Source organism: Paralichthys olivaceus, chromosome 7, assembly GCF_024713975.1.
Source record: "Paralichthys olivaceus isolate ysfri-2021 chromosome 7, ASM2471397v2, whole genome shotgun sequence".
NCBI lineage: Eukaryota > Metazoa > Chordata > Actinopteri > Pleuronectiformes > Paralichthyidae > Paralichthys > Paralichthys olivaceus.
Genome location: NC_091099.1, coordinates 154,595 through 180,000, shown reverse-complemented (window position 1 = coordinate 180,000; position 25,406 = coordinate 154,595). Strand labels below are relative to the sequence as shown.

General features: G+C 48.3%; 2 protein-coding genes across 4 annotated transcripts in view; one reads left to right on the top strand and one right to left on the bottom strand.

Annotated features, from left to right (window-relative positions):
- tbc1d15 (TBC1 domain family, member 15) overlaps positions 1 to 5,788 on the bottom strand; it is a 10,923-nt gene extending 5,135 nt beyond the window's left edge. The window contains exons 1-7 of one of the 3 annotated variants that reach the window (XM_069528402.1): positions 5,676 to 5,788; positions 3,890 to 3,991; positions 3,420 to 3,494; positions 2,482 to 2,623; positions 2,012 to 2,219; positions 698 to 800; positions 419 to 613 (exon numbers count right to left, since the gene is read on the bottom strand). In XM_069528402.1, coding sequence (XP_069384503.1) covers positions 419 to 613; positions 698 to 800; positions 2,012 to 2,219; positions 2,482 to 2,623; positions 3,420 to 3,494; positions 3,890 to 3,991; positions 5,676 to 5,699 — 849 coding nt within the window. In that variant the 5' untranslated portion in view covers positions 5,700 to 5,788. Of the gene's footprint in view, positions 1 to 418; positions 801 to 2,011; positions 2,220 to 2,481; positions 2,624 to 3,419; positions 3,495 to 3,889; positions 3,992 to 5,675 lie in introns of all 3 variants that reach the window. The other 2 variants (XM_069528403.1, XM_069528401.1) reach the window with 2 other exon arrangements.
- Positions 5,789 to 6,409: 621 nt separating this feature from the next.
- On the top strand, positions 6,410 to 24,316 carry LOC109646886 (zinc finger C3H1 domain-containing protein-like). Its single transcript, XM_069528396.1, has 35 exons — positions 6,410 to 7,128; positions 8,926 to 9,327; positions 9,633 to 9,823; positions 9,910 to 10,330; positions 10,438 to 10,649; positions 10,770 to 10,893; positions 10,977 to 11,071; positions 11,369 to 11,560; positions 12,432 to 12,590; positions 12,695 to 12,832; positions 13,041 to 13,159; positions 13,247 to 13,387; positions 14,126 to 14,300; positions 14,375 to 14,503; positions 15,049 to 15,663; positions 15,810 to 15,919; positions 16,082 to 16,213; positions 16,290 to 16,411; positions 16,511 to 16,612; positions 16,692 to 16,820; positions 17,411 to 17,588; positions 17,665 to 17,851; positions 18,103 to 18,291; positions 19,428 to 19,665; positions 19,770 to 19,875; positions 20,017 to 20,215; positions 20,382 to 20,476; positions 20,587 to 20,694; positions 20,833 to 20,937; positions 21,015 to 21,165; positions 22,432 to 22,532; positions 22,626 to 22,727; positions 22,835 to 22,874; positions 23,216 to 23,278; positions 23,549 to 24,316. Exons 1-35 carry the CDS (start codon positions 6,597 to 6,599, stop codon positions 23,666 to 23,668), a joined length of 6,222 nt encoding a protein of 2,073 aa, XP_069384497.1. The 5' UTR covers positions 6,410 to 6,596; the 3' UTR covers positions 23,669 to 24,316.
- Positions 24,317 to 25,406: the final 1,090 nt, after the last annotated feature.

The window sequence follows — 25,406 nt, the reverse complement described above, 5'->3', positions numbered from 1 at the left end:
CTCATTAATGAATTAATTCATTAAATTAAGTTAAATATCTCAGATTTGAACGCTGCCATCTTGTGGTGATGACGTCATTGTCAGTCAGTCTGTGCAGTTGTGACTGTGGATGTGTGGTATTAAGGTCCCGCCCATACATGCTCTTGACCAATCATGACGTCTCAGCGTGTTTTCGTATCATCAAATAACCAATAAAACACAAACCGTTCAGAGACATGAACAAACATCAGTGTGATAAGAACGACCTGAAATGACAGAAACCATCTTGGACAAACATTTATTTTGGTCCCTGTCCCAACATGGAGGAGGGGTTATGACCCATACTGCAGCCAGACACCAGGAGGTAAATGTAACTCAAAGTCTGAAATCAGAACTTTTGTTCTGAAAAGGCAACGTGACAGAGATGATGACCTCTCACCCTGGTGATGACCTCGAAGCCTGGCTCCTCCTGCTGGTTGATCTCCAGTCCTGGGATGACTTCACCCAGCAGGTCAGCCACCTCCTCTGGGGGGCGCTGGTGCTGCTCCTCTGTCCCACGAAAAGCATCAAATATGTAGTTGGTGACTTTGGAGAAGCCGCCCAGCGTGGTCACGTATGGGTCTTTTCTGAACTTCTGCCCGAGGTCAAGAGAAAAAGTTACATCAAAGTCCACAAGGAGGGAAAATGTATGACAGGAAAAGAAAATCGTGTTTCTCACGTTAACAAGGCCGAAGTTGTTGTCTTCCAGAAGGTTCTCAAAGGACTGAGACAGAGCCTTGTTTGTTGTGCTGACCAGCAGACACGCATCATCATCTGGAGCCCTACAACACAAAACACACAACAATCACCTGACAACATTCCCAGGTGAAGCTGAACCGATTCAGTTAGAAGACAAGACAAGTCAAACTGTGCATGTGGAGTTAATGTGAGTCACTGTTGACTCATAAGCAAGAGAAGGAGGCAGTGCTCAGTCCATAGAGACTTGGCTTGGGAACCGGAGGGTGGCCAGTTCAAGTCCAACATGGAAGGAAGTTGGAGAGGTGCCAGTTCACCTCCTGGGCACTGCCGAGGTACCCTTGAGCACCGAACCCCCCAATTGCTCCCCAGGCGCCTTCATGGCTGCCCACTGTTCAGTGTGTGGTCACTGTGTGGATTGTGTTCCGTTCACACGGATGGGTTAAATACAGAGGTCATATTTCCCCATGTTCGCATGTTGCTGTGTGTGGGACCATATAGAGGAATCTTAATCTTCTCAAACTCAAATGTCAGAGTCAGAGCGTCCACAGTTTCTGCAGACTTTCTCCGCCTGGCGCCCTGGTATAAAGTCAGAGGAAATCAATGTGAGAACACAGCAGGGTTCATAGCGAGCGAGTGGAGGGACGCAAAGATGATGCAAAACAAACAGTGTCCTGGTGAGTCACACACGTAGAAGACACTGAAATCAAGAGAGGTTGTGGTGATAAGAGCAGATGCCTGTGACGATGTATATAAAACCATCACTTCCTGTCTCTGCCTGCTGCTCCTCACCTGAATCTTGCGAGTATTTGTCGTTGGAGTGAACGTGTCTGAGCCAAGAATCTACTGCTATGTTGTTCATGTGTGGAAGAGATCCTGCGGATCCAGTTCTCTGGAGTTCCTCTGCAGGACATATCTGGAAACAACTATAAAAACTTAAAAATCCATTATGGAGGTTATGTTTCGACTGTTTGTTTGTGAGCTGGATGAACAGATGCCCTGTAAACCTGGTGGAAGACATGGTCTGGATATTTGGATTTGAATCTTTTTGTCTCTTTCTTTCATATTGTGAGATAAAATGTTTTTTTACATTTTTACTTATTCCTCAGAGGATAATTAATGATGAAAACAATCAGGCTGATATTTATAAATATGTGTCATTTGGTGCAGATTGAAATTAAAGGACTGATGATGGAGTGAAAAATATTTTCTTCTCATTCGGACTCAGCTTCAGTCGTCCTCTCTGATTTTCTTTCATCCCATAATGCCTTTCTTTGGCGACGGGCTACTGACTTACTCGCTAAGCAGTGCAAATCTTCCCAAGCTGTCCAGGAACTCTCTGCTGCCACCCTGGTGGAAGTGCAGAGCAGGGAGGGGTGGGGAGGACTCCTTCAGTTTGAAGATGAGGAAGGTCCAACCTTCATCCTTCACTGTGACGGAGCTGAGGTCACCGACACTGAAGCTGAACGCACCCCTGCTCCTCTCGTGGCTGTGGTTTAGAGAGCCTGAAAGACAACGCACAGGAAACACACAGCAACATCAGCATTACTTTCAAAGTAAGAGCACTAAAACAAGCTGTCAGCTGTTATTCAGTTCTGTCAAACTGAAAAACCCATAAATATCATTGTCAGTATCTAAATATCAGCAATCCATCAGTAATCAATAATCAGTAATCTGAAGGGTCACATGTTTCTTCTGGAGTGAATGTAATGAAACAGTTCTCCTGTTCACAGGAACATCTCCACACATGTGGAGCCATGAAGTCACCTTCTCCGTTGGCGCAGGGTTTCCTCCTGAACGACGCAGCATTGACCATGTCCCACTCCGTCTCGTAGCTCTGCTGGGTTTCCAACTGCTGGTGACACCGCTCCCCCGAACACTGAGCCCACTCCATCACTGAGCTGGAGTCCTGAACAAACACACCCGTCACTCACCTGTCATAAATACACACCTGCTGATCAGGACACATCCACGCTGACTAAAGTATGTGGACACGTTTCAAACCTGATCTCAGAGCTGAACTCTGGAGATCACATCACCTGAGACAGGTGGGAACACCTGGTGAGAATGGGGCCTGAGGCTCCACCCACACTGACATGTTTCAGTTTAAAACGCATCCCTGTTGCCATGGTTACACCTGGCATCCACACTAAAGCCTCTAGATCAAAGACTTGTGTAAACTGGTCTTGTTTTAGTTTGAAAACTCTTGGGGGTGTGTTTTAGTCTAAAGAGAAACACAATTACAATGTTTGTAAACGATGACGCCCACGTTCTCTTCTCAGTCACATGACTCGACCACCAGCGGTGAAGACAAAGCGTCGCTAACGCTTCCTGTCAGGAACCGTTCCACCTCGTCGTCGCTCAGAGAAAATAAATCCCTGCTCTGACTTTCACCATCACTGCTCCTCCTTCAGAGGAGGTTCTGTTACTAAGCAACCAACTGCAGAGACAATCTACTTCCTGTTTACATCACATGACCAGTGTACGTGTCTGGTCATGTGACCTGTGTGTTTTAAAGTGTGTCAGTGTGGACGGAGGTGGATTTACTTTCAAAATGTAAATGTGTCAGAGTCGCTGTCGTTTTTCGGCAGTTGGAGCTACAGCTGTGACAGGTCAGAGGTCATGGAAGAGATGATGATGTAGTAACGTGACATGTGGTGAGCTGGTTTGACTCAGACTGAAGAAGTTGCTGAGTCATGACAAACCTTTCCAGCACACAGCATGTTGGACGGGTCCACAGCTTCTTCCAACGGTCTGTACTCCACCATGACGTCTCCATCCTGACAGAGCGGAGACAGATGTGCTCATTCCACACACACAGTGAACATGTTTATTACACATTAATGAAACAGTTGATTGATAATCAATAAAACTTTAGAGTCGTCTGATCAGAGAATATCAGTTGGTCAGCATCTCACAGTCACAAAGAACAGATGAGTCAGTACTGAGATGAGCCATATGTGACCATATGTGATGAATGAACACGTAGGACTGTGACGGTAACTGGAATACCACGGTCATGTGATGTTTTCTTAGTGGTTGAGCTCATTAATGTCATCACCGCAAATCTTTATTATTTGCTGGTGAAAGTTACAGGAGTGCATATGTACGTTTTTTTGGAGGGGCAGATCTACAAAACACGCTAACGTCACGGATCAGTTGACCTGAGTCTCACCTTGTCAACAATTCGAAGTGACCCTGAGACGAGTAAATCCAGCTCGATGACATCTTCCTCACTGCTGGGATGAATGAAGACGCCTTCATGTTCAAACAGAACCTGTGTGACAGATTTTACATCACGTTACGTCAACTTACATTACATCACTTTTCCCCCCTGTGCAGTCTGAGCTAATGTGATCTACATAAAAGATCAAACTCAGCATCACGTTTAACAGCTGAAGACAATTCCAGAACACTCAATGACTTGTCAAACATCTGGATCAATACTCGTTATCTGTACACAGTGAATTGTGATTGGTCACCACAGACGGCAGGTTGTCTGGACCTGTAATCTGTCTTTGACGTGGCCTCACACTGATAAACATCAGCTCTCTTACGCAGCCCAAACTTTTCCTAAACCGCAACATCAATGAAAACATTTTACTGTGTGTCTGCTGCAGGAGCTGGATTCGCTTGCTCTCCAGAGGCCTCAGGTTTGACAGGTAGATGGATGTGGACCGCTGCACAGTCCAAATACTTCAGTGTGGAACTGGTTCCACCAGTCAAACCAACAATTAGCAACACAACAGCTACTGATAAAGCTACGACTGTCAGACCAGGGAGATTTATTGTGTCTGCTCCAACATGAGCTGCAGGGAGACAGGAGATCCTCCTCCTCGTCACTCAGCAGAACACATCAGTCCCTTCAATTGAATCTGCACCAAATCACACACACTCAGAAATATCAGTCTAATGGTTCTCATCATTAATGATTGTCAGAGAGAAGATTAAGAAAAACCTTTGTCTCACAAAGTTAAAGAAAGAGATGACAGGACTAGACCTGAGCCTCAGAACCCGAGGACCAGACCTGAAGTTCAGAACCCGAGGACCAGACCTCAGGTTCAGAACCCGAGGACTAGACCTGAAGTTCAGAACCCGAGGACCAGACCTGAAGTTCAGAACCCGAGGACCAGACCTGAAGTTCAGAACCCGAGGACCAGACCTGAAGTTCAGAACCCGAGGACTAGACCTGAAGTTCAGAACCCGAGGACCAGACCTGAAGTTCAGAACCCGAGGACCAGACCTCAGGTTCAGAACCCGAGGACCAGACCTGAAGTTCAGAACCCGAGGACCAGACCTGAGCCTCAGAACCCGAGGACCAGACCTGAAGTTCAGAACCCGAGGACCAGACCTGAGCCTCAGAACCCGAGGACCAGACCTGAAGTTCAGAACCCGAGGACCAGACCTGAAGTTCAGAACCCGAGGACCAGACCTGAGCCTCAGAACCCGAGGACCAGACCTGAGGCTCAGAACCCGAGGACCAGACCTGAAGTTCAGAACCCGAGGACCAGACCTTAAGTTCAGAACCCGAGGACCAGACCTGAGGCTCAGAACCCGAGGACCAGACCTGAAGCTCAGAACCCGAGGACCAGACCTGAGGCTCAGAACCCGAGGACCAGACCTGAGCCTCAGAACCTGGGTCTGAGAGCAGGACTGTCAGCAGGTGTGAGCGTCGGTGTGTTCCGGTGTTGTACAGATGTGACTGTGGTTAAAATGACGTCAAACAGCGGCTTGTCAACAACCGTGTTTCGCTGTTAGCCGTTAGCATGTCCGCGGACACTCGGGGTACAGATGCGGCTGAAGGCGGCAGCTAGCGGCCGACTGCGTCTCCTCTATGTCCGCTGCAGCTTCGGTTAGCACGGCGGCTAACGGTGGATCGTGTGGTGAAGGTGTGTCCGGTGAACCGGCAGCTGTGTCCGGTGAACGGTTCCAGTGAGGGGGAGAGTTACAGAGGTTCTTACCTTCTGCACCGAATCCGCCGCCATGTTGTCTCCCTGACTCCTGATGACGTCAGCAACTCACGTGCCTGTCAACGTCCAAAACAAAAGGGACAAGTCAGCTTCCGGTACCGAGCTCCGCCCACATGTTTATTTAATCAATGATTCCGTTTTTATTCATTTAAACCTTTAAATAAGATTTTATTAGAACAATACTGGATTTAAAGTGTTACTGAAGTAAAGTATCAATTATTAAATACAACCGAAGTGTTCTACTTCATGTTATATTCATAAAACTAATAATAATAATTACAAATAATAACTATATAAATACTGTAAGGCACCCATAATTATTCTGGAGAGGAAGAAGTGGTTTCACACACACACACACACGTTGTATACACATATATAATGTGTGTGTGTGTGTTTGTGTCTGTGTGTGTCTGTGTGTGTGTGTCTGTGTGTGTGTGTGTGTGTGTCTGTGTCTGTGTGTGTCTGTGTGTGTGTGTGTGTGTCTGTGTCTGTGTGTGTGTGTGTGTGTGTGTCTGTGTGTGTCAGTGTGTGTGTGTCTGTGTGTGTGTGTGTCTGTGTGTGTGTCTGTGTGTGTGTGTGTGTGTGTGTGTGCGTGCGTGTGTGTCTGTGTGTGTCTGTGTGTGTGTGTCTGTGTGTGTCTGTGTGTGTGTCTGTGTGTGTCAGTGTGTGTGTGTCTGTGTGTGTGTGTAGGTTCCTTCCAGTCTCGTTAGGTCTCGCGTTGTCTCGCGGTAGTTGACAATCAGAGAAGAAGAAGCAGCAGCAGAACAAGAAGGGAAGAAGAAGACGACGGTGACCGGAGGATCGAACCTGTTCTCGGTTTGTTTCAGCGGCGGTTTGACGGTTTGACGGTTTGTGAATCGGTGGAATGATCGTTGGGCTCCGGTGATCTCAGTTCGTCTGACTTAAGTCCACATGGAGGTGAACCGGTCTCCCACCGAGGAAGGGGAGCTCGAAGACGGAGAGATCTGCGATGATGAAACCGAGGAGAGTGTGCCTCTCCGGCGGGGGGATGGTAGCAGGCCGGGCGGAGGGGCTCCTCTGCGGACACGGAAACCTCGCCAACACCCGCACAACACGCTGCCTCGCATGGGCCACCAGCCGTCGGCTTTCCGCCTCCGGATGCCGTACAACCTCGGAGCTCATGGTCCTTTTCCCCCGGCCCTCCGGCAACAGTGCGGGCCGAGCGGGCCCGATCGGCCTCCGTCTCCGCTTCCTCTGCCGCCGCCGCCGGGACTCGGTCCTCACGGTGAGCCCAGCCCGCGATCCAGCTTCTGGGAGCGGAGCCACGGAGCCCTCGGCAGGTTCAGGCACCGGGTCATGCCGAACGGTGGACGCGGGGCCTGGAGTCGAGGCAGCCGTGGGGGGGGAGGCAGCAGAGCCCCGATCGGTCGTTACGGACCCGGAGAGAGTCACGGTAACAAGACCGACTCTCCATCGAGAAAACGTATCCTTCTCTGTCACCGCTGAATATAAAGAGCCAGGGGACCTGGTGGTCTGGATCAGGTGTAAGTGGTCTGGTGTGATGTGGTCTAGATCAGGTGTAAGTGGTCTGGGTCAGGTGTAAGTGGTCTGGATCAGGTGTAAGTGGTCTGGATCAGGTGTGATGTGGTCTGGATCAGGTGTATGTGGACTGGATCAGGTGTGATGTGGTCTGGATCAGGTGTGATGTGGTCTGGATCAGGTGTATGTGGACTGGATCAGGTGTGATGTGGTCTGGATCAGATGTATGTGGACTGGATCAGGTGTGATGTGGTCTGGATCAGGTGTGATGTGGTCTGGATCAGGTGTATGTGGACTGGATCAGGTGTGATGTGGTCTGGATCAGGTGTGATGTGGTCTGGATCAGGTGTATGTGGACTGGATCAGGTGTGATGTGGTCTGGATCAGGTGTGATGTGGTCTGGATCAGATGTATGTGGACTGGATCAGGTGTAAGTGGTCTGGATCAGGTGTGATGTGGTCTGGATCAGGTGTATGTGGACTGGATCAGGTGTGATGTGGTCTGGATCAGATGTATGTGGACTGGATCAGGTGTGATGTGGTCTGGATCAGATGTATGTGGTCTGGATCAGGTGTGATGTGGTCTGGATCAGGTGTAAGTGGTCTGGATCAGGTGTAAGTGGACTGGATCAGGTGTGATGTGGTCTGGATCAGGTGTGATGTGGTCTGGATCAGGTGTAAGTGGTCTGGATCAGGTGTATGTGGACTGGATCAGGTGTGATGTGGTCTGGATCAGATGTATGTGGTCTGGATCAGGTGTAAGTGGTCTGGATCAGGTGTGATGTGGTCTGGATCAGGTGTGATGTGGTCTGGATCAGGTGTAAGTGGTCTGGATCAGATGTATGTGGTCTGGATCAGGTGTGATGTGGTCTGGATCAGATGTATGTGGTCTGGATCAGGTGTGATGTGGTCTGGATCAGGTGTAAGTGGTCTGGATCAGGTGTGATGTGGTCTGGATCAGGTGTAAGTGGACTGGATCAGGTGTGATGTGGTCTGGATCAGGTGTGATGTGGTCTGGATCAGGTGTATGTGGACTGGATCAGGTGTGATGTGGTCTGGATCAGATGTATGTGGTCTGGATCAGGTGTAAGTGGTCTGGATCAGGTGTGATGTGGTCTGGATCAGGTGTAAGTGGACTGGATCAGGTGTGATGTGGTCTGGATCAGGTGTGATGTGGTCTGGATCAGGTGTATGTGGACTGGATCAGATGTATGTGGTCTGGATCAGGTGTATGTGGACTGGATCAGGTGTAAGTGGTCTGGATCAGGTGTAAGTGGTCTGGATCAGGTGTAAGTGGTCTGGATCAGGTGTAAGTGGTCTGGATCAGGTGTAAGTGGTCTGGATCAGGTGTAAGTGGTCTGGATCAGGTGTGATGTGGTCTGGATCAGGTGTAAGTGGTCTGGATCAGGTGTATGTGGTCTGGATCAGGTGTAAGTGGTCTGGTGTGATGTGAATGAGATCTGACTACTCAGACACATTCAGAGGTTTCTTTGTTTTCAGCACATCACATATAAAGGACGCAGCTGCCGACCTCTGACCTCTACACTGTAAACACGTTCATCCACTCATTATTCCTTCATTCATTAAAACGGTTCCAGCTGCTCAGTGAACCACACGTGTTTCATTTGAAAAGAAATAATTGGATGCTTGACTTCATGTCTATAAGAAATAAGGTAAAACGGTTCTAACATTGTCACGGTGACCACGTAAACATGTTGGTTCATCCTTGATGTTTTTCTCAGAGAAGCTTCAGGGCAGGAATCAGATGAGGAAAGCGACTCACTCTGTTTCCAAAACAGAGAACAGTGTTGACGAATCCTTCGAGGACCTTCTGTCCAAGTACAAGCAGATTCAGTTGGAGCTGGAGTGTATCCGTAAAGAGGAGACCATGGCCCTGGAGCCCAAAGCCTCGCCCGCCGGAGAGGACGCCCTCGACCACACGGCCACTATCACAGAGACCGGACCGGAGCCTGAGGCGGCTCATAGTCTGTCAGGAGGCGAGGAGGCATCGGAGCTGGAGAGGAAGGTGTTCCAGGCGTTCAACATCAAACCTCTGCGTCAGAAACTGTCGGCTCCCGCTCTTCTGGACGAGCTGAAGGAGAAACAGAGCGAGGCAGACAGAGGGGGCGGGGAAGAGAAACAGGGTGAGAAATAAAATGTCAACATTATAAAAATTATGATTCAGACAGGTTCATTAACCATTAAAATAAATCAAGTCAGCGTATGAAGATTTAAATTCATCAGCAAAAGTTGAGTATTGATAAACTGGTGATTTGACTCCAGTTTGTTCAATATGAACTCCCAGAATGATTGTAAATATTTAAACTGAAGATTTCCTATTTCGTCTTTGTTTGGAGGAAACGTCCTGATAAACAGGTTTAATCTTCAGACGAACAAAATGACGAGATCTTAAAGCTGGAGTTGTGTTTGAGCTGTGTTGTTTTTCCAGGTGAAGAGGAAGATACGAGAAAAGATGGAGGAGGAGCAGAACCAAGGCCTGAACCTGAGGCCGAGGAGAAGACCTGTTCGTGCTGTAACGAAGAAACCGAGGGAGACGACAAGGATAGATCTAAAAAGATGTGCTCCTGCTGCAGAGAGTCTTCGGCGTCCAGCGAGGACTCTGCTGTCTCTCCTGACAAGGTGGGACTGACATCACCAGTGTGTTCGCTGACTACTGTGAGAGTCTGGATCTTTGGAAACTCAGTCTCACTTTGTTTTGTTCTCAGCCTATGGTGAAGGTGGAGGAGGAGGAGCTGTCAGAGCTGCAGCTGCGTCTCCTCGCTCTGCAGTCAGCCAGTAAGAAGTGGCAGCAGCAGGAGCAGCAGGTGATGAAGAAGAGTAAAGACCGGATCACTCGGGCCACTCAGGAGAAAAAATCTGTCCCTGACTCAGGCCCTGGGGCCGCCCCTGCCAGCAGGCAGAGAGTGACCACCAGGTCAGTTTCCTCAGCCGCTGCTGCTGCCGCTGCACAGAGAAATAGAGCTAGGTCCAAACCTCTGGACAGGGACCGAGACAGAACCAAGACCGCACCCCGACCCCCAGAGAGAGACAGACCCAAACAGAGTCCAAAACCTGGTCCTAAAGCTCCGCAGGACAGAGGCCGCACACCAGGAAAACCTCACGTGACCAAGAAGATGATCAGTCCAGGTGAGAAGAATCAGAACATCACAAGTTTCTGATGGTTTGTTCACATGCCGAAGCGGTGCCACCACAAACTCATCTTGTCTTTTGTGTTTCCTCACATCTGCTCTCAGGCTCGGTGGCAAAGCAGGCATTCAGGAAGCAGCAGCTGAGGACATGGAAACTGCAGCAGCAGCGACAGCAGGAGGAAAAACGACGACAGGAAGAGGACGAACGACGCAAACGAGAGGATGAAATCCGCAGAATCCGCGACCTGTCCAACCAGGACGAGCAGTACAACCGCTTCATGAAGCTGGTGGGAGGAAAGATGAGGACGCGCAGTAAAGTAAGTGTGTGTGTGTGTGTGTGTGTGTGTGTCCTGTGTGTGTCCTGTGTTGACCAGTGGAAACCAGTCGACCAATCTCAGCTGGTTAAAACCAGTAACAAGCCTTTCTCCATCCCTCAGTCCAGGGATCGTGAACACAGGAAGTCCACAGGTAAACCGGGCCTGGACGCCTCAGGTAACCTCTACCAATACGACAACTATGACGAGGTGGCGATGGACACCGACAGTGAGACCAGTTCACCAGGTGAGCAGACGAGGTTAAAGGTCAGACTGTTTCATAATCCTGTCCACTGTTAGTGCTTCATCATCATGTGGTTTGTTTTCCAGTCCCGTCTCCGACACGCGTGGCGTTCAGCACTGAAGGTTCAGGGTGTTTCTCTCAGGGGTGTCTGTATGTGGCCGACTCTGCTCAGTTCGGACTGGTACGCTCCTCATCTGTCTTCATCAAACACGTGAAACTGGAGATTTTTGCTCATTACAAATCTTTTCAAACATGATGTAAATCTGAGGTTGATTAGTTCTGTGTTAAACCTGATCTATAAGTTTTATATCCATAAATATGGAACTTTAGTTATACTGTTGAAAATTGCATTTTGATGGTCATTGATATCGTTTTATTCAGTTCTATGTGAAACAGTAAGTTTGAACACACTCAGTTCTCTCAACATACATGTAACACGTGTCATGTATAAACTTGTCTGTGTCTCTGTTTCTTTCAGGATGTCTCTCAGCCTTTCCTCTCCCCCATTCTGTCCGCTCTTCCTCCCCCACCCCCCCCTCTCCCCCCTCCACCAGATGACCTGGAGCCCCCCCCCAAACCTCCGTTCGCTGATGAGGAGGAGGAGGAGGAGATGCTGCTGAGGGAGACTTGTCTCATGTCCATGGCCAACAAGAGGGTGGCAGTGACTGAGGTGTGTGACCAATCAGACATGAGAGGGCAGGGCTTAGCTGAAGCTTCAAAAAAATTATTATTTCCTCGTGCATGTCCTGTATCATAACTGAGTACTTTACTCTGTACTGAAGTACTCCATTTGTTTTTAAACTCAGTGTCCGTGTCTCTCCTATCTGGAGAACGTTCATTGTATCGCCTTCACACTTCAGGCTCCAGTGAAGTTCAGTGTTGGAGTTATTTTGATTTAGACCTGTGATCCGGTGCTTGGAAGCAGCGACTGCAGGAACTAATCAGGTTCTGAGGACTCAGTCCAGATCTTTACCTCAGGTTCTCAGGACTCAGTCCAGATCTTTACCTCAGGTTCTCAGGACTCATTCCAGATCTTTACCTCAGGTTCTGAGGACTCAGTCCAGATCTTTACCTCAGGTTCTCAGGACTCAGTCCAGATCTTTACCTCAGGTTCTCAGGACTCATTCCAGATCTTTACCTCAGGTTCTGAGGACTCAGTCCAGATCTTTACCTCAGGTTCTGAGGACTCAGTCCAGATCTTTACCTCAGGTTCTCAGGACTCATTCCAGATCTTTACCTCAGGTTCTGAGGACTCAGTCCAGATCTTTACCTCAGGTTCTCAGGACTCAGTCCAGATCTTTACCTCAGGTTCTCAGGACTCAGTCCAGATCTTTACCTCAGGTTCTCAGGACTCAGTCCAGATCTTTACCTCAGGTTCTCAGGACTGAGTCCAGGTAAACGGTAAACAGGCATGTTTAGAACGCTGATCTAATTTAATATTAAACTGACTGACTTTAATTTCTATTTTTAATTTACTGTGACCACCAGGTGGTGCTGCTGTTTGCTGTTTCTCATGTGTCTGTGAAAACTCTTATTTCCAGGAGAAGAGCTCCAGTGGTCCGCCCTCCCCAAGCTGCCAGCCTCCTGGAGGTGTCCCGCCGCCACCAAGAGGGAACCTGAGCACCGTCAGTCTGAACACAGTGTCGCAGCCACGGACCAACAAGTTCACTAGAGGACACGCCCCCAGAGCACCGCTGGTGGTAAGACCCTCACAGCTTTCTCCTCGCTGACCTTGTCTGCTTTAATAGCTGAATACCGCTGAAGGGCATTTGTCCGACTCCGTGTGTCGTCCTGTTTCCTGCAGCTGCCCAGACACAAGTCGGTGGTGGTTTCGCTCAATGATTCAGACGATAGTGACTCGGATGTGGATGCCTGCAGCTCCACACAGACGGTGTTCGGAGGACTGGAGTTCATGATCAAAGAAGCCAGGAGGACGGTGGAGGTCAGACACATTTTCAGAGAGCAGGATAATACAATGGGAAATAGAATATTTGAAAGATTAAAGTAGTGTTAGAGGTGTAGACAAGGCTGTCCCTCGTTTAAGTCTGTGATGACAGAAAAATGTGCTTTATATGGACGATACATCTGAAAACATGTCTCTGAGGGCACTGCGCCTGTGAAACGTAAATTCTTGTCTCTGGTGTATCCAGGCAGCGAAGCCTAAAGGGGCCTCGGGATCTGAGAAGGAGAACAACCCCGTCAGAACTCCAGAGGCTTTACCTGAAGCAAAAAAGGCAGAGTACCGTCAGCTCAAAGAGGAAATCGCCAGGTACCAAACACGTTTGTTAAAGAGGCTGTGGAAATGTTCCTGATATTTCAAAGACTGAAGTGTGAAATGTTTCCTCACTGTTCACAGCAGAGAAAAGCAGAAGATGTTGAAGGATCAGAGTCCTTGGAGCTCCAGCTCTGCTCTGATCGAGTCTGCGATCAATCCATCAGCGAGAATGACAGTGGAGGCGAAGCTGAGTGAGGTCGAGCAGAGATTCAACAAGAACAGGTGAGACGTAATCGCAGCAGGAGGGGGGGAGGGCAGGAGGGCTCCATCAGCAAAGAGTGTCAGATACAGGAAATCTAGAAAGAGAAAGAAACTCGTCTAGAGAATGACTGAAGCATTAATCTAGACTGACTGAGGGTGGGGGGTGCAAAATGAATTCAAGATGACACAACACGCTAGACCATGACGTGTGTCACGTGTAGCAGGGGTGGGCGATATATCGAATATACTCGATATATTGCGGCTTGTACCACATGTGATTCACAACCGCGGAGTATAATCTTTTAACGTGAATGTTTTAAGCCGTCAGCATGAAATTCTCTCTGAGTTTCACTCTCTCTCTTCTCATGCCCCTCCCCACAGCAGACAGCTCTCTCCCCCCGTGTATTTTAGTATCAGGAGCAGAGGGAGGAGACTCGGAGCATGAGAAGGAGCGAGTTGACGAGTGTTCAGAGACGGTTATAGACAGTTTGTTCATATTCTTTGTGAAGGCTGAACCGTGTGTGCGCGCGCTTGTGTTCACTGACACCACTGATATCTTCCGACGAGGTGCATTCAGCGAGTGTCTGAAATGCTAACGTCCGCTTCCTGTGGACTTTTATGAATTTAACATGCGTACAGTGATTTAGATGAGATTTCAAAATATCATGTATCGCTGTTTGAGGCCATATCGCCCAGCCCTAACGTGTAGTATCATGCTCACATACCAGCATTTGAACAAGTGGTGTGGTCCTGTCACAGGGAGCTGCTGCAGAGAGATGAGGCCGTGCTCAGACATCTGTTGCAGCAGGAGCTGAAGAAGAAAGAGTCTCTGAAGGCTGCTGAGGCCAAAGTCATCAAATTGAGGGAGCAGCTGCAGGCCTCAGAGAAGATTGTCAGTGCCAACAAGACACTCCTCAAGAAGCTGCAGGAACAGGTGAACCACAAAAGATTCAGTCTGCTCCCACGACCCAGAGACACTGGATCTCTAACCTCTGTTGCTCTGTGCAGGTGCATCGTGTTGAACATCGGGTGTCCATCAAGAAGAGTCTGGCTGTCAGGTTGGAGCAGGAACTGGCCCAGGCTAAACTGGCAGCTGGACGGGGATCCAAACGCAGATCAGACACCAACCAGACCCCTGTGAGTAACCTCTCATTTACTGCTCCTCCTCTAGCAACGAGGCAGACACGAGTTGTATACAAACACATCCAGACCGTACAGGATTGGTCAGTGTGGTTATGGAGTGGATCTAGATCTTTGTCTACTTGGCGGGTCTGGGTCTAGATTATGGTTTAGGGCGGGTCAGGGCCTCAATCCTTGTTAAGGGTCTGGGTTTAGATCGTAGTTTTGGTGTGGGGTCAGGGTCTAGATCCTAGTCTAGGGGGCTGGTCTGGCTTTAATATTTAGGTGGAAATTCCCTTTAACCCTGACTGACACGAGTTGTCGACTTCATCTCAAACCATCACAAGGTAACACGTCCACGTTAGCGACGTATTGTATCTCCAACACTGACGCAGTTTTTCTCGTTTAGCTAGCTGATGCTACATTGCTATCGTTTTAGCCATCCACAAACGGATCGTTTGAACTGGTGTGTGGCGTGGTGTGTGGCGTGGTGTGTGGCGTGGTGTGTGGCGTGGTGTTGCAGCGTGTGCAGTTCTGACCTGAACCTTCTTCTGTCCTCTCAGCTCAGTAAACTGCAGCGGATGGACGCTGCTCCTCGTGGCTCAGAGCGTCACTTTGCTGAGCTGATCGCACAGAAGCAGTGGCTGCAGCAGCTGGAGTCTGAATACGCTCTGAAGATCCAGAGGCTGAAGGAGGCCCAGGCGCTGCGTAACAAAGGAGTCTCATCAGAGCCGCCACCACGAGCCCCCACCCCTCCAGAACCGCAGGCCCAGATCCCACCGCCCTCCAGTCCCTTCCCTCTACCCCAGCCTTCCCTGCACGATCTCACCCAGGATAAACTCACGCTAGACAGCGAAGACGTAGCTGAGGTTGACGAACCAGAACCTGCACCTGCCACCGCCACTGCTGCTAGAGGCCCCCGCCGACACTCGCTCCGTCAGTCCAGCTGCTCTTTCACCAAACCCAACCTGGAGCAGCTGAGCTCCACACCGTCTAAAGACAGCAGCTCCAAACCTGCCAAGACTTCGGGCAGCTGCGAGGCTCCTGCAGAGATGTTTACAGGGCTGGACCTGGATGCTCTTAAGCTCCGTCACCGGCAGCAGGCACGACTCGGAGAGCTCCTGCAGAGCGAGCTGCACAAACTGGGACAGCACATTGACAACGCCCCCAGTGGACAGGTGAAAGAAGACGTTCAAAACTTAGAAGTAGAACTGCAGCTTTTCATTCATCTGCTTATTATCTATCACAATGATCATGTTACCGGTGATAGAAGCAGAGTTAGAACGTGGTGGTTCCTTTGTGACGTATTCTTCTGTCACTGCAGGCAATCACTATGGAGGTGGACACGACAACAAGTCCATTAGGAAGTCCAGAACTGAAACCTGTTCCCTTTGGACCATACCACAGTCCACTACTGGTTTTCAAGTCGTACAGGTAGACAGTCACTCCGACGACACACTGACTTTGAAGTTGAATCTGCGTCTGTCTCATCTGCTGAGGGGGGGGTGGTGTTGTTATGACTGTGATTATGAGTTTTTTGCTGACACTGAAGTGAACGACTGTTTGAAATCCAGATGGCGCTGTTGTGTGTGTCAGGTTCAGTCCGTATTACAGGACCAAGGAGAAGTTATCGCTGAGCTCTGTCACGTACAGCAACACAATCGAGCCCAGGAAGTGCTTCTGTCGGTTCGATCTCACAGGAACCTGCAACGACGACGACTGCAGATGGTGAGTGTTTGGGCGGATTTGGTGTTGCTCTCTGTGATTTGTCTGTGCTGTCTAATGTCTCCGTCTCCCCCTGCAGGCAGCACATGAGAAACTGCTCTCTTACAGCCAACCAACTCTTCCAGGATATTCTGTCGTACAGTTTGTCTCTGATTGGCTGTTCTGAGAGCAGCTCGGACGACAACGTCGGTATCGCCACAGGTGACAATCTAACCTTAACCTCAGAGAAATGATTTCCCGTCAGTATAGCAATGCACCTCGTCTTCAGCCAGAGATTAATGTGTGTTTCTGTGGTTGTAGAGAAATACATTAAGAAGCTGTTTGGCACAAACAAAGATCGTATGGGTGTCGATCAGAAGGCCGTCCTCCTCGTCAGCAAAGTCAACGAGAGCAAACGACACGGTTTGTCAGCTCTTTTCTCTCACCCATCATCACAGAGAGTTTCATCACGTCTGACCTCTGGGCTCTCCTTGTTTTGTAGTTCCTCCGTTCACCACCTGTAAAGACGTGAGGAGGTGGAGGCCGAAGCCGTCGGCGCAGAGTGGACTCGGCCCTGAAGACGACAGCGAGCATGAGGCGGCACCCGGAAACATCACACCTGGAAGATTCGGTGAGAAAAACATCCTCCTGAGCTCCACTGAGGTCACTAATTATTTCACTGCCCCTTTTAGCACTGCAATAAAACACCTATTATACCTTTACCAGACAGTATCAATATACATTGGTTATTTATTAGAGTATCACAACTGATTTTTTGCTTGGATATGAAAACAATTCTCAGAATTGGAACTGAGCAAGGAAACATCTCACTTGGTGCATTGCAAAATATTAAGGGGAATGCCGTGATATCACACAAAGTATTATGATTAATAAATAATTGTCATAATTTTGAAACCATTTTATACCACTAATATAATATATACAGTATTAATGTATATATATATATTGGATGTGCAATTGGGGGGTTTGGTGCCTTGCTCAAGGGCACCTCGGCAGTGCAGAGGGGTCTTTCAGACTTCAGTCATGCTGGACTTGAACCCTCCGGTTCCCAAGCCAAGTTTCTATGGACTGAGCTACTGCCTCCCCAAATATGTATATATATATGTGTGTGTGTGTGTGTATATATATATATATATATATATATATATATATATATGTTTAATTAGTGCGTATTCATGCATCATGTTTGTGTTCGTACAGACGACCGCTCTAAGAGCAGCCACTCTGCTGTAGACGTGTGCATCACATCAGACGACAAGCGTTACTTTGACAGTGAGACGGACGACATATCAAACCTGGAGAGCAGCGTCCTGGAGAATCCTGGAGACACTCAGCTGTGGATCAAACTGGCCTTTAAGTACCTGAGTCAGAGTGAAACGTACGTCACCAGTCTACGGCAGCGTCACGCTCCAGCTCGTCACAGCCACAATGTGCTGATGTGTGTTTGTCTGCAGGTCTGCGGGCGAGAGTTTGGAGGCCGCCCTCAACACGCTTTCTCGTGCTCTGGAAAGTAACTGTGACGACCCGGAGGTGTGGAGCCACTACCTGTCTCTGTTCTCCAGACGAGGCAGCAGGGAGGAGGTGCAGGAGATGTGCGAGATGGCTGTGGAACACGCCCCCGACCACAGAGTGTGGTGGAACGTAAGTGGCGGGATCGTCCATTGGTTCATAGCTACTGTCCCGAATATTCTAGAAAGACAACGTCTGCAGTGTGTAGATTAAAATCTGTAATCACGTGACTCACCTGTCCATCCTGTATGAGATTTACCTGTGTACGATGTCCAGGTGTGTTCCTCCAACCAAAATCCAACATTCAAGTCTAGAACGTTTCCATAGCAATGGACTAATAAAAGCTGCTGAGCTCAGGGAATGAACCTCTGCTCCTCCTGCAGTACCTGAACCTGGAGAGCTCATTCGAGGGCCGGGACTATGTCTGTGATCGTCTGCTGCACTTCCTGCTGACGGAGGCGTCGTCACGACTCACAGAGAAACTGTCTTTCCAGCTGATGGAGGCTCTGCTCTACAGAGTCCAGCTCAACCTGTTCACCGGCAGGATGGAGAGCGCACTCGCCATTTTACAGGTGACACATGGCGAGCCCTCACACTCTAACCTCTCTCACTCGTCTCACCTCTCTCACCGTCTCACCTCTCTAGACCCTTCTGACCTCTCTCACCCGTCTCATCTCTCTCACCGTCTCACCTCTCTAGACCCTTCTGACCTCTCTCACCCGTCTCACCAATCTCACCTGTCTCACCCGTCTGACCTCTCTCACCCGTCTCATCTCTCTCACCTCTCTCACCGTCTCACCTCTCTAGACCCTTCTGACCTCTCTCACTCATCTCACCAATCTGACCTCTCTCACCCGTCTCACCTCTCTCACTCGTCTCACCAATCTAACCTCTCTCACCCATCTCACCTCTCTCACTCGTCTCACCAATCTGACCTCTCTCACCCGTCTCATCTCTCTCACCTCTCTCACCCGTCTCACCTCTCTAGACCCTTCTGACCTCTCTCACTCATCTCACCAATCTGACCTCTCTCACCCGTCTCACCTCTCTCACTCGTCTCACCAATCTAACCTCTCTCACCCATCTCACCTCTCTCACTCGTCTCACCAATCTGACCTCTCTCACCGTCTCACCTCTATAGACCCTTCTGACCTCTCTCACTCGTCTCACCAATCTCACCTGTCTCACCCGTCTGACCTCTCTCACCCGTCTCACCTCTCTAGACCCTTCTGACCTCTCTCACTCGTCTCACCAATCTCACCTGTCTCACCCGTCTGACCTCTCTCACCCGTCTCACCTCTCTAGACCCTTCTGACCTCTCTCACTCGTCTCACCAATCTCACCTGTCTCACCCGTCTGACCTCTCTCACCCGTCTCACCTCTCTAGACCCTTCTGACCTCTCTCACCAGTCTCACCAATCTCACCTGTCTCACCCGTCTGACCTCTCTCACCCCTCTCACTCGTCTCACCAATCTGACCTCTCTCACCCGTCTCATCTCTCTCACCTCTCTCACTCATCTCACCTCTCTCTTTCTCTCCCTTTTTCGCTGATTTCATGTGATCACAGCTGCTGCAGCTCAGAGCGTCATCGATTAGAGTGTCGTTACCATGGATACTGCACGTTGTGATGATGTGTCAGTCACTTGTGAATCCTGACGCTCTGAGATCAAAGCACCATCTCTACAACTAAAAGTTTGTTTTTTTTAGAATGCTTTGAAATCAGCTGATGAGCGGAGTATTGCCGACCACCTGATTGCCAAAGACAGGGCGTTGGTGTGGCTCTCCTACATCCACCTGACGGAGTTCGACCGGCTGCCGTCCAGCCTCTACGACCCGGCCGAGTCCGGTCCGTCCAGACTGGTTAGCAGAGAGTCCTTCCTGCTGCCGTGGAGATCACCACAGGACATCAGCAGGCCACTCGACATCCTCATCGCTCTCTTTCAAGGTACAGAGGCTGGAGGCCCACGGGGGGGGGGGGGGGGTGAGGGGAGACGAGTCAACCAGGTTCTTATCCAGGTTCAGGTCTCAGTTTGGTGTTTCACTCCATAGATGCCATCCATCGGTGCACCGACAAGTCTCTGTCACAGAGTGAGAGGACGCTGGCGTGTCTGCCTCTTCACAACAACCTCATCGTCCTCAACAAGCTGCTGCAGAGGTGAGCCGCTGCTGAAGCTGGTTTTAAACCTTCTTCCATCATCCACATTGTTTTAAAACATGATTTGCACATGTGATGATTTGCACACAATGTTTTTCTGCTTGTCGACCTGCTGAACATTACATCATTTCATTGCTGCAGGTACGATGAGGCTGTTGTTCTGTGTGAGTCTCTGCTGGAGCTCTGTCCTGAGTCCTGCGCTCTGCGAGACGCTTTGGCCGACCTCCACATCAGGAAAGGAAACAGCGATCAGGCGGTGAGCATGTGGCTTCACGCTCTGGCCGAGTGTCCCAACAACGCAGAAGTTTTCTATCACTCCTGCAAGTTCCTCATGGCTCAGGTGAGCTCAGATGTTAATGCGGTTTGTTTTGCAATCAAACCTTGTGAATGAATGAATACAAACACAATACCAGAAAATATGTGGATAAATGCTGAGACTCCTCCCTCTGTGTTCCACTCATTGTCACTTAAAATGAAAGAGCATGACCATGTTGGTTTTTCAACAGGAGAAGTCAAGCGCGGTTGCTCCTCTGTTCCGAGGCTTCATCTTGTCTCTCTGTGAGGACGAACAGAGTCAGAAGAAACCTGTGGATGTTCTCCGGTACATTGATTCAAGCTGTGGACTGAGATGATGATGATGATGATGATGAAACATTGAGCATGTGAAGTCAGACAAGTGCAAGTTTGTTGTTTCCATCTTTTTTTCCGTAGGAACATTCTGGGTTTTTCCAGCGAAGAGCTTCTGAGAAGTCCCGTCGTCAAAAAGGATCTTCAGGAGCAGCTCAATCAGCAGACGCCCTACCTGCACCTCATTCACTGGTGTGTGTGTCTGTGTTTGTAGCATGAGTGTTCTGATGGATGACCATTCAACGGGTCGCTGCAGATTCCTGAGCTGTGTTTTTAGTCTGTGCGTTGTGTCGCTCTCTGACGTAAGACTGACGTGGTGTAATTGTTCAGTTGCTGGCAGTGGCTGCACGGTTCTGTGGAGCAGACGATGGACGCCTTCGAGAGAGCGCTGGGATCACCCCTGCAGCTGGAGGAGCTGCACACCCTGTGGCTGGAGTGAGTTTCTGCAGATTAACACTGGAGTTAGTTTGAAGCTGAATGACCTTTGACATGTGGCTGTTTCCTGTGGTCAGTTACCTGACGTTCAGCTGCAGTCAGCAGAGCCGTGCTCCGTCCAGACAATTCTCACATCTGGTGCACCGCTGTCTGAGCACCGTCCCCTCTCGACTGGAGCTACCCTTCAACCCAGCGGAGTTCTGGAACTGCTACCGCTTCCACAACCAGGTCAGTGAGCCGCTGTCATCAAGATGTTTTCAGACCTGCACTGAACTCTGGAGATTCTCCAGTTTCTCTGGAGGAGGTGTTTGTGTGAGAAAGTGTGACCAAAGCAGGAGATTATCCAGAGGAGTCACCATGAGCAAGTGGGGGGGTTGATGCCGTATTGAACTTGTGACGGATGCAAAAATGAAAAGAAAACAAACCAAGTGGACTCACACACATACGCCGTCAGTGAGAACGACTCACTGATGAAAAATAAAACGTGGTGTAAAATTATCAGTTTAACCAGTAAAATATTTAAAGGTTCAGTGTTTAAGATTCAGGTGAAAAGATCTTCACTAGTGTTTCATCTAAATTCTACATATCTTTGTTTCCTTAACCCCGAATGTTTATTTTAAATACTTAAAATATATATAAATATATATACCGTAAATTACCAAGTAATAGTCACCTCACAGACCAGGCGTTTATTTGGGACAGGCGTTTCAGTTCTTCCTCACAAAATCCTTCTGGGCAACAGTTGTACGTCTCCTGCAAGTGAAGTTGTTGCGGTGGAGGAAACGGTTTAGTCAACCAGCACTCGCGGCAAACTCCTCATCTCTGCTGTGGCTCACGGTGGCGCACATTTGTTTCGCCATCGCCCTGATCATTTTGCGGGACACTCTCGTGGCGTGCCCGTTTGCTGATAACCCATTCCTGCATGTTTATCTCAAGCTCCTCAGTCCTCGCTAGCCTTCTTCCTCCCTCCACCAGGCAGCCTGGCTCTTTTGCTGTCCTCCTCGGACAGACGCTGAAGCTCAGTTTTATTTTTTTTTAATCTCTCACTGTCTTGGGGTTGACAGAGAAACGTGTAGCGGCTGCTTCTCCCGAGTTTTCCTCCGCATATTTCATGACAGAAAGTTTGAATTTTAAGTTCTCTGATTTTTTAAAAATAAATTATACTCGGCATTTATTTGGAACCAGCTGTTATTTATCAAAATATACACGTGCATCCGGCGTTTAAAGGGAACCGCAGGGTCCGCTTGATTGAAACCCGGCTATTATTTGGTAATTTATGGTATATAAATATATATGCAACATGACACTTAACCACTAGATGTCCCTACATTCTACACACTGAACCTTTAAAGAGAAACAACTAAATATTTTTCAAAATAAAGTGTTTGATGGTTAAAATCTTGTTGGATGGATGTAACCCTGAGGGACCCTCAGTACTCACATACAGGACCAGTGCCTTGCTCATGAGGATCTGCCCCCGTTCATGTCTGACAGGTGGTGACTCTTTACCTGAACCGTCTGCCACAGTCCCAGTATGCACCTGTACTGGAGAGACTGAGATACGCCATGCCCAACAACACTGAACTGAGCCTGAGGTACACACACACACACACACACACACACACACTCTGAGGTGTGATGTGTGTCAGTTGTGTGTCAGTTGTGTGTCTGCTCTGTTGTTTTCTCAGGTTGCTGTTTGTCGAGTGGCAGGATGGAAACATTGAACATGTGAAGTTTCAGACTCGGATGTTGACGAGTAACTTTTCAAAGAGTTTAACGCACTGGAAAATGTAAGTGTGTGTGTGTGTGTCTGTGTGTCTGTGTGTGTCTGTGTCTGTGTGTCATTTCGATAAAAGTAATTTACAGTCAACTGAAATGTGTTGATGTCTGTGTATAGAGCGATCGCCGTGGAAACGGAGCTCCAGGAGTCATGTGAGGTGAGTGAGTGACGAGGAACGTTAACAGAGTTACACCAGTTTCCTGTAAAACGATTGAAACGTGTGTAAAGTTACTGATGATGATGAATCTTATCTGTTCCCCTGCAGGATGTTTCTCTCCGTCCACTGTAACATGTAACGCTTTAGATAATGTTTGTGTGTTTGTGAGGACGTCACGACTAAACCTCTGACTTTGATCATTTATTGCTATTTGGTTTTATTTTGGATTTTATATATTTGAATTTTCTTTTAATGTTTTTATGGAATGTTCTTTTGTATAAAATTGTTGCATTTTATTTATTGAAATCCTTATTTAATGTAAATTTTATTGTATTTTATAGGTGCGACTCCTCTATCATCAGGCTCTTCAGAACCTTCCTCTCTGTGCCGCCCTGTGGAAACATGTAATTCACACCTTCACTTCCTCTTTAACACTCATCACATGTAAACTCACATCAACACACATGTAATCACACACATCTAAACACACAGTCTATGCTCCTGTTTGCACTCAGTGTCTGGTGCTGATCACGTGATGTCATGATGCCATGTTTGTGGTCACAGTAATTATGACATCATCAGTGTGCGTCACATGATCGGTGTTTGATATCAAACATGTTAAAAACATATGAACACGTGTGTTCACCTGCTGACTCCTCCTCTCCTCCCTGCAGCGCCTGCTGTTTGAGGCGGCTCAGGGCGCCACCTCTTCTAGGTTAAAGAGACTCATCGACCGCTGTGGTCAAGTGGGCGTGAGTTTAGTTGTGGGTCAAGCGCAGGGAGGAGATCAGTGATGTCATCAGCTGTGACGAACTCTCTTCGTCAACAGTAAAAAGAAAGCAGCTGATTGGCTGCAGAGGATTGAGTGAGACAGACGAGGTAAGACAGACTTGGCGGCCCCCTGCTGGACGTCTGCCGTGCTCATGGCGTGAGACGAGATAATGTCTGAACGTAAGTATCTAGCAGAGGGACGGTGTCTCTCTTCATGTCCTCCCTTCTTCTGTTTCTCTCTTTTCATTTGGATTCATTTCCCCTCCTTTTATTTTAACTCATCTGGGGGGGGGCGGGGGGCTGTGTTTGACCCCACCCCCACCAACACCACCACCACCACCACCACCCCCCCACTGCTGCACGTTGTCTTTTTTGTGTCCCAGAGGAAAAAGAAGACTTTTATTTTGTTAAACTGATCAAAGTAATTATTGGTTATTGATCCAGCTGCTGCCTGTATAGTATTTTCTGTGAGTGACTGAGACTGATCCACGCTGAGCGGCGGCAGCTTCGACCTTTAAACACAAAAGTGACTCACCAACGTGATCCGATGTGAAATTTGTCCTTTTGGTTTGTTTCTGCCATAAAATCATTAAAGAGAATCGAGGAGGAGAGCGCCTCCTGCTGGTGTTTCTGTTGGATTCAAATGTTATTAAATTATTTTCTAAACAAAACGAGTCTGAGTGGTTTTTGATCTGATGTGTGAGTGTGAACATGGAGAACGTTTCCTCCTTCGCTCCCTGAGCGTCTGTTCTCTCTCTCTGCTGAGTGGGTTCATCTCCTGAGAGAACAAGTGACTGAGAGTCTCCATCAGCTCCAGGTGAAGAGTGAAGCTGAAGTGAGATCAGTTCTTAACAACCAGAGTTTATCTCCAATGTTCAGAAGAAACTTTAACCAGGAAACAAGAGGCTGAATAAATGAAATGTGTTTTTTCTCTTTTTAATTTATATAGTCTGTGAGGATCCGTCCCAGGACGAAGAGAAAGGAAAATGTGTCACATTAATGGAGATGTGTGTTAATGTTTCAACTATTTATACAGAAGAAAAGCTGCCTGGATCTGTATCGATAAACACTGAAGAAGTGGATGAGGTGGGCACGGAACTCGTCCACATTGAGTCTGGCTCTTTTCTCTCAGAGCTGCTCATTGTGGGAACAATTGGTTTCTCTAAGTTTCAATTCAATTTTATTTGTATAACATCAAATCCTAATAAACATGATCTCAAGGCTCTTTAGAACGGAAGGTCAAGACCTGAAAATGTTCAAAACAGTTCATCAATGAGCATCTCTGACAGAGAGAGAAAACTCTTAACTAGAAGAAAGAACCAGAGTCAAAGTGGAGTCATCATCTGCCTCGAATGATCGGGGGGGCAGCCTCAGGCTTCAGCTCTGACTAGTTGTTTAAAAACGAGTGATAATTATAGAATAAGTTATTAATGATAGCAGTCAAGATTCATATAATAATAATGATAATAAATAAAGATCGACCTCCTATGTAAACAGCCTTGACATAATATATATGATTATTGACACTTTACAAATAGAATGAGAAATTAATGTGATGAAGAGGAAAGAGAAGCTTCCTGTGTCCTGTGTCCTCCACCCTCTAGACCTCCAGCAGCAGAACTAGAGCAGGTCTAAGACAAACCTGGACCAGCTCTAACTAAACCTTCATCATGGAGGAAGTTTGAATCTTAAACGTAGAGAGGGAGTCTGCCTCCAGAACTGAACCTGAGATGATTCCACAGGAGAGGAGCTTGATGCTGA